This window comes from Ipomoea triloba, chromosome 12, assembly GCF_003576645.1.
Source record: "Ipomoea triloba cultivar NCNSP0323 chromosome 12, ASM357664v1".
NCBI classification, from domain to species: domain Eukaryota; kingdom Viridiplantae; phylum Streptophyta; class Magnoliopsida; order Solanales; family Convolvulaceae; genus Ipomoea; species Ipomoea triloba.
The window spans coordinates 5,141,910-5,151,509 of NC_044927.1; the positions used below are offsets into that span (position 1 = coordinate 5,141,910).

The following is a 9,600-nucleotide window of genomic DNA, read 5'->3' on the forward strand; positions in this document are numbered from 1 at the left end:
ATTAATATAAATTTTATATTTATATTTTAAAAAGTAACCAACATATAACTCTAATATATAATGTGTATATATTATTATTATTGAAGAATATAAGAAATTTATATTTTAAAAAGTAACCAACATATAACTCCAATATATAATGTGTATATATTATTATTATTGAAGAAGATAAGAAAATATATGGTGGATGCATGTGCATAGTAATAATAGTAGAAAGGATAACGGTAGAGGTAAATCTGTCCAAAATATTATATAGTACAACTTTTATAATATAATGTATAAAACAATTTAACGTAAAAAATGGACATAAATGAAGAGTATAACTTTCATTTATAATTATTATGTTTTTATATTAGATTAGATATGATAGGTAAGAAAATTAAAGCAAAAACATTAAAAAAAAAACACACAAAAAAAAAAAGTGCTTAATAAGAAACAATGGGTTAACAAATAAACAATCTGTTTTTTTTTTTATAACAAAAAGTTGAATCCCAGTGTGAATGCTAGGGAGGAATGTTAGAACTTAGAACTACAAATTGGAATAATCCCCAAGACATTCTTGTTCCAAAACCCAGAAAGAAACAAAAACACAGCTTTCTAGGATACACATACACAGATTCAAGATCCAGATAATTGTCGGGTACATTCGATAAAACATAGGATTAATCGTACATGTTGATCCTGAGGACAAAAAAATAGGATGCAAATCATAGTTTAATCTAAATATTTAAAAATAATAATAATAATAGCTGAGATTCGATCTTCTAAAACAAATTAAATCACCATTTTCATCATATATCATCGTCGAGTAACCAATTCTCCAGCATAACCGACAACGGGACTTGCGGTTTGCTCTCATAAGACTGCGAAAACTGGTCGGAGTCGAACCCGAAAAGCGATTCAAAGGCTTCGCTCAAACAAATCCCGCCGGGAGCATCGTCGGAAGACGACGATGACGTGTCGGTGACGGTGGCGGCGCCGCCGTTACTGTTACTGGTACTCGGTGTTGAGTAAGATTTCGCCGGAGATTCCATCCAGCCTTTGAGCAGCCTGGCAATGTTGTCGGCGCTTGACGCATACTGAACCGGCGCCGGCGGTTGAGGGATGAAATCAAGCGGGCGGTGGCGCGTGGATTTCTCGAGAGATAAAGCGTCGTTTAGGGCTTGTTTGGCTGTGTTTATATCCGCTTGAAGAGTCCTCTCCCACTGGCCTCTTGATGAGGAAGAGTGCGAAGAAGATGATGATGATGAGAACCTACTAGAAGAATCAATCATCAACCCCCCGGATTCCACCAATTTCAGTTTTTTCTTCAAATGAGTATTCCAATAGTTTTTTATGTCATTATCCGTTCTCTCCGGAAGATACGATGCTATGGCAGCCCATCTACAATACAAACAAACAAACAAAAAATCTCAATATATATCTTCCAGATCTACTATGCACTGATTCAGCAGATAAGGTCAAATATATGTGTATAAAAGATCTGTCGACTTTAAACATAAATATATACTGTCAACTGAATCAGTGAGCTAAACAGTCACAGACAAAATTATAATATAATCTAACTTACTTGTTGCCTAGAAGAGCCTGAAGCTGAATAATCATTTTCTCTTCTTGATCAGTGAAGCAGCCCCTCTTGATACCTGGCCTAAGGTAGTTAGTCCACCGAAGCCTGCAACTCTTACTGCATCTTCGCAGACCTGAAATTATATACTAGTTAGGTATATATATTGTTGGAAATAAAAAAAATTGGAAGAATTGAATTGAAGAGATTGAAAGAAACCAGTATGAGCGGGCACGGTTCTCCAGTTAGCGGGGCCGTGTTGTTGAACGTAAGAGACGAGCATGATATCTTCCTCAGGAGTCCAAGGGCCTTTCTTAACACCCTGCTTATCACAGCAAGGAGGCCTACCCATTATTGTATGGAGAGGGGATGGAGTAGAAATATATGTGGTCTTCTCACTTTCCTGATTTCAAAGGCTGTCTTTACTAATGGGGAAACAAAGAGGGAGAGACAAGGGTCATATATAGAAAAATGAAATGAATGAGAGACGCTGACCTGATGAGCACCAGATTAAATTAAAGAGAGAGAGAGAGATGGGCAAATAGTCAAAAGGTGACAGCAAGAGCAGTAACTCCGGCACGAGGTCGGGTGGAGCTAAAGTCAGCCCTCTGCCTCCTCCAAACCGCGTCGCATTCAATTCAACATATACATACATATATACTCTCATCGTCTTAATCTCTTCCCAAACTCCATCTCCTACTTAATTGCCAGCACCTACTAATTAAACCACACCTTAATAACTCCATTAATGATATCTCCCAGTTCCAATAAAAGCACGTAAATGGCGCCTTTGCTTTAAATGGCTTCCAACTTCCTCTTCCCAAGACCAAGTCCTTGTGATATGTGATGATATTGCATAAGTCAAGATATCTGGCAACTGGCAAGGGTTAGTATAATATGGAGATTAATTTTCCTTCGACATTCACCATATCCAATTCTCTATTGTCACACTCCAATGAGCTTGGATCGGAGGATTTAGATCTTGGGAGAATTTGTTTTATGTTGTTTGGTTGGATGAAAAATATTTTCCATAGGAAGTGGAGTTCCTGAAAGTTAAGCAAAACAAATTCTAAGGAAAATGGTAGTATTTTGTTTTCTGCATGACTTGAGAAGAAAATATAACATGATGGACTATTATATCATCATAAAAGTCTCTTAATTACATATATCTATATAATAATATAATTTATTATCAATATTATTATTGTTAAGGGCATATTAATCTTTATATTTATAATTTCTTACCATTTCAAACTCAACCAATAAACAATTAAATTCATATTTCTAATGATTTGTTTTCTACCAACTAAACAATAAAATATATTTCTCTGAAATTTATTTTACATGAAATCTCAATTCCATTCATTTTCAAATATTTTTCAATGAACCAAACAGGTCGTAAACTCATTTTCAAATATTTTTCAATGAACCAAACAGGTCGTAAACGTGATGGATTCATAGAATCCATTCATTAGCATAGGTGAACAACTGTTGATAGTTGAAAAATAAAAGAGAGAAGGGACATGCTAGTTATATATAAATGTTGCAAGTTTGTAATAATTATAAAATTTACATGAAATAAATGTTGCAAGTTTGTAATAATTATAAAATTTACATGAAATATATTTCTCTGAAATTTATTCATTCATTTTAGTTATATATAAACAATAAAATATATTTCTCTGAAATTTATTTTACATGAAATCTCAATTCCATTCATTTTCAAATATTTTTCAATGAACCAAACAGGTCGTAAACGTGATGGATTCATAGAATCCATTCATTAGCATAGGTGAACAACTGTTGATAGTTGAAAAATAAAAGAGAGAAGGGACATGCTAGTTATATATAAATGTTGCAAGTTTGTAATAATTATAAAATTTACATGAAATGTTTTTTTTTTTTACTAAAACCTTTCATTATTGATAGACCTGATGGTGACTAAAATCAACCTTCAATATTTACAAAAGGGGTTGTTCTAATATTTCACACAATCTACCTTGAAGTAGTTTGTGTAGATTTGTGTAGTAGATTGTCTCACCTAAGGAGTGACTCTTATTTGATCATTAATATATATAGGGTCACGTTCCTATGCGATAGTGTTTCCGGTGCGGTCGTGCTATCACTCACCATTAGATATGTATAAATGCACCACAAAGTGTGCATAATAAACGTCTCTGTGTGCACAATTGATGCAAAACTTATGTTTCTCAAGCACAAAGTTCTCAAACTTGTGTTATGGAAATTTAGCCATCAACAAAGATAGATGATGCGAAGTAACTAAACAAATAACAATTGGAATGATCGATTAGAGGTTGGCGTCGATTCGGTTCTGGTAATACCCGCATTTTATTTCGGATATTTGAAAATTTTGGGTGATATTTTTAACACTCGATATTGAAATCAAATTTAATTTGAATATGTTCGGTTCGGGTGAAATTATTTCAGATTAGTTTGGATATAGCCAAAATTTTATTTTTATCAATTTTGAATTTTTTTAATGATTTTATTATTTATATTTTTCATATACTATCAAACTAAAAATAAGACAAATACTAATAATAACCAATAGACTTTTAAAAATTAATATATTATTAATTATGAAATATATTTAAAGCTAAATATATAATTTATATTAGTATATTTATAATAAAATTTCGGTTAGTTCGGGTTTCGTGTAAGGTGTGGATAATTTTGAACACACGATATCCGAACCAAATTTATATTCGAATATATCAAAATTTAAAGGAATAAGGGTCAAATAAGCCACTGAACTACACATGAAACTGCAATTAGGCCATTGAACTCAAAAACAATGCAATTGGGTCCCTGAACTACACAAATTCATACAAATTAACCCAAAGTGACTTGTTTGACTTGATCTTCTGGTTACCAACTTTAAAAATAATATTTTAGAATAATTTTAAATTAATTAATTAATTAAAATTAAAAATTTTAAAAAGGACCCAATTGACTTGTTCATGTTTTTTTTAATTTTAATTTTAATTAATTAATTAATTTAAAATTATTTTAAAATATTATTTTAAAAGTTGGTAATCGGAAGATCAAGTCAACAAGTCACTTTGGGTTAATTTGCATGAATTTGTGTAGTTCAGGGACCCAATTGCATTGTTTTTGAGTTTGATGGCCTAATTGCAGTTTCGTGTGTAGTTCGGTGGCCTATTTGAACCTTATTCCAAATTTAAAATATCTGACCCCATAACTATTCGGGTTAATCTGAAATTTAAAATTCAGTTCGAATTTCGGGTGTTAGTTCGGATAATTTGAATCACGCCCACCCCTAGGTATGAATAACAATAATTGGAAATGCATAGGGGAATAGGAACGTAAATTAGATTAGGTCTAAGCAATGTAACCGAATCCGAAAGAGTCATCAATTGGCTTGATAACAAATGTCATGCAACTTTTCTCAAGGTCATTCCACACTCTTAAAACACTTAAGAATATTCTCATAACTCATAAGTGGCTAAGAAGCATTTCATCAAAGACCTTGGTCCTGACATCTATACTTCCCTTTTCTCAAATGTGAAATAAGGTTAATTAACCCCTTGAATCTAGATTAGGTAATCACTTCGTAATCGGAACTTAATCATGTTAATTAACATCATCAAAATTAAGTCTCATCTCCCTTACTAAATCAATTTAAGGTCACATATTCAAGAACTTAATCTACATCCCTATCTTCCTCCAAAGAGAACTACTCATATATAATTGCAATAGAAACGACAATAGATTCAAGATCAAGATAGTAATCCATATCAATCACAAAACAATAAATCAAAATAGCAAGAGAGATAGCAAAAGTGCAATAAAATGAAATTAGAATTGACTTATCTAATTGAAGATCACATTGCATATCAATCCTTACTCCCAAATATAATGTAAATGACTTTGAATGTAACTAGAACTTGACTTGCAATTGTAATTGAAATTTTCGTATCATTTTTTCATCTCTGAACCACTGTCCACAAAACGTTGAACGAAGTTACGTTCTTCTAAGCTATCATTGGTATTGTACTTTTCGTCCTTTTATTAACTTCTAGTGCTCACTTTTCGTCTCTAATATGTTGTTAGTAAATAGACAAAAAGTGCAATTTCAATGATAGTTTAGAGACGAACTCTACAATTATCATAATAACTTAGGGATAAATTTTTTTTTTCTTTTTTTTTTCTTTAATGGGAAAAATCATTTTTTGCAAGACCACCCTCACTCTCTCTCTCTTCCATGTATAAATTAACCCAAGATTATATTGTAAGGGGTTTGATTTTTGACTCTCTAACAACAATATTGATTTTATAGCATTCTTACTCTCTAACATTATTTTACAATTGTAATGACCTGCCGACTATTATCACTTACGTCGTAGCCAAAAAATCAACATGTACAATACACAATAATTAATGCTACGAATTTTGAGATCATTTTATGTCCTCATCAATAATTTTATCCACTTTTTAAGTAGACGACAATTTGTGTCTAACTTTTGCGTGGCCAAAACGTTATGGACCAATTATTTTTCTTGCCCAGCTAAAAATTCTAGATTTAATTTTTATCCTCTCTTAAATGAATGGAAATTTGAAAATTTTGAGCCACGAATATTAAAATAATAAAATTTTAATTTGATGAATGAATAGGGGCAACTTTTTAATGATAAAAAAGTTTATTTTATTTTAGCTATATTTCAATTTAACACTTAAAATAATCCAAAAAATTTCGTAGCCTCTTATTGAAACCAATGATATAATACACCCGTGCATGCAAATATGCAATGAAGACCATACGTCCAATGACAAGTTGACTATGTGACCAAGAACTCATATTTCAAATCTTATTATTACTGTACCATATAACTTTATTTGACTTTTTTAGCATATAATTATTGCTCCGACAACGATTTTATTGCGTTGCCAAGACGCAAACTACCCGCTACATGTGCTCACTGTAATGAAGGATATATGCTTCCTTAACACGGTTAGTAGCGCATTGAACAAGTCAATTATACCAAAACAAAACAATACTGTCGTATAACAAAACAATATATTGTACACGAATTGAGTTTCTTCGAATCGTGTACTACATATGTATGCATATGTATATACATGTATATATATATATACATACATAACATTTGGAGGAAAAAAATCAACATAGAAATAGATAGATAGATATATACGAATGTATGGAATTGAGAAAAAAAAAAAACTATATATATAATCACGTATATGAAACTGCTAAAAAAAAAAAAAAAAAAAAAAAACGCACACACAAACATAGAAACATATTATCGTGATGGGCAAAAACTTGTGTGAGACCGTCTCACCATGAGACGGGTCGGGTCAATATGTAAACGTAACACTTATATGCACAAATGTCATACTTTTATGCTCAAATGTAATACTAGTCAGGAATAAAATTTTTGTTACTTATAAGGGTAAATGTAATACTTTTAAGGAAAAATACAATACTTTTACATTTCGATTTAAAAGTATTACATTTTTTCTCAAAAGTATTATATTTGCCCTTATAGGTAAGGGACACTTGTCAACATTACTTTTTATGAAAAATGTATTACTTTTGCTTTTATAAGTAACAAAAATTGTATTCTACCTTGATTAGTGTTATATTTGAGCATATAAGTATGACATTTGCACATATAAGTATGACATTTGCATGGTGCTTTGACCCGACCCGACCCGTCTCACGAATAAGAATCCGTGAGACGGTCTCACACAAGTGTGACCCATTATGATGATAGGAATTTGACAAATTAATCGTAGGTGCTCGAAAGAAACTTGGAAATATATGTATTTATATGAAGCTAGGGTGTTTAAGGATATTTTTGGTAGTTATTTTGAATGGGTCAAGGATAACTAATACCGAGGGGGGCCTTGGAAATGGTTATATGCATTGCAATGATAATAGCCCATTCCGTGAAATTTTATTCCTTGTTGTAAAATTCCAACTAAACAACGAAATAGATCTGATCTATTCTACGGAATAATATATCATTCCCAATGTATTCCACGAATCAAAACATCACGTCAAAGTTTGAACTTTAGGCGTTGATTTCTCACAGACGTCGCCTATTTTTTACGATTGTTGTCTATTTAACGAAGAAATAGACGCCTATTCTTCTTCTTTTTAAAAAATAAAAAATTAAGGGTGTGTTTGGTTGAGGCATGAATTGTGAACGCGGTCGGGCTTCGGGCAACTGTTGCGGCGTGGCAGTGATGGTTTGGACAGGGTGTAGAATAGATTCAGCCCATGGGGTGCTCTGCGAGATGCAGGGTGCCTGGGAAATATTTTTAGAAGCAAAGGGATTTTCAACAAACCTCACATGTCTGCACACGTAAACCTTATTATTATGTAAGCCAATGCACCTATACCCCCAAACGACTCAGGATAGCCTAGGAAAGACACATGGAGAAGACCTAAAAGACATTTTATGACGATTATATGGCCTAAGATAAGGATAACATAGACAACCAAAGACACGAAGAAACGAATAAGATCGAGGAGATTTATGTAGCAGTTGATGAGGACTGATGTTATTTGTCACAGTAGATGGCATCATATTGATTAAATAAACAGCAGACTCAAAAGTAAAATCCCAAATTTTTTTAGGAACAGACACATGAGCTAAAAGAGTCAACCATGTTTCAACAATGTGTTTATATTTTCTTTCAACGCAACCATTTTACTCATGAGTATAGGCACATGATTGTCTATGGAAAATTCTTAACTAAATGAAGGTGGAATGTAACTTTTTGTACTCAGCTCCTAAATCAGACTGGATAGCTTTGATTTTTCTATTGAAGGAACGCTCAACCAAATTACGAAACTTATCAAAGATGACATACAGGTCATACTTGTCCATGAACTGCAAGAGAAAATGTTAAGCTACGATACTCCGGACGTAAGCCCCGAAAAACATATAAATTCATCTTGTCTAAACTGACCGGGCGACTGGCCAAGGCAAGATCCTCCATTACTACATGGGCACGACCAAGATAATCGGTCACAAGAGAATTACCTTGTTGAAGAGATTGAAGTTGGCCAAGAAGATGAAGTATCCTGGCACGAGATGAGGATGCGAGAGGCTGCTCTATCGACTCCCAAATTTGTTGTGATGTTATGCGGCTAACTGCAAGGTGCATAACCTCTTCTGAAAGAGAGGAAATCAACATGGACATAAAGCTTGGTCATGACGAAACCAAGCGGCATGAGCCAGATTAGCTTGTGGCACTGCATTAGTGTCAGGCTGTCAGTGGTTGGGAGAAAAGCATCTAGACATGGGTGAATATCATCAATAAATCCCATCAACCCATGTCCCTGGAAGAAAGACACAACTTGTGGCCTCCAAAACAAATGTCAGCTTAATACTGATAAAGTGGTGAGCAGTAGAAAGCGAATTAACACCCACAGAGACATAGGATGTAATAGTAGCTAGAAAGCGAATTAACACCCAAACAGACCTAGGATGTAACAGCAGCATCTGAGACGATCCGTTCAAAGGAGGAATTAACAAATCCATCGGCCATAGAGACAAAGGAAACGAAAGAAAAGGAAGAAGAAAGATGAACCCAAGCTAACTGATACTAGATGAGAACTGTAAATTGTATTGACAGAATTTGATTACAAGAGTACATGCATATGAATATATATACAAGAAAAATCTTAGGAAAAATAGGATAGGGAGACTAGGATAAATAGGCTGACTCAAATGCATAGAGTCCTAATAGTTACAAATATTTTTAGTTCAATGATCTTATGATAGTTACAATTTTCATTTAAAATAAACATTACTTTGCCCATTTTCTGCTCCACCATACGTTTCTTTTCCAAAAAATAAAATGCAAAAAAAAAAAAAAATCCAAACAAAATTCCAAATAAAAAGGTAATAACATAGTGCTAGGCTGGCTTTCATTTTGTTTCGTGAATATTCAAGATATTGCTTTTGATGTTAATTTTACACACTACGAAAGTAATCAGTATCACAGCGTACTCCATATAA

At 33.0% G+C, this 9,600-nt stretch overlaps 1 protein-coding gene across 1 annotated transcript; it reads right to left on the bottom strand.

The window, feature by feature from the left end:
• Positions 1-443: 443 nt before the first annotated feature.
• LOC115998563 (myb-related protein 306-like) lies at positions 444-2,029 on the bottom strand. Its single transcript, XM_031238158.1, has 3 exons — positions 1,784-2,029; positions 1,571-1,700; positions 444-1,383 (listed from the first exon to the last, which is right to left on the bottom strand). Exons 1-3 carry the CDS (start codon positions 1,914-1,916, stop codon positions 792-794), a joined length of 855 nt encoding a protein of 284 aa, XP_031094018.1. The 5' UTR covers positions 1,917-2,029; the 3' UTR covers positions 444-791.
• Positions 2,030-9,600: the final 7,571 nt, after the last annotated feature.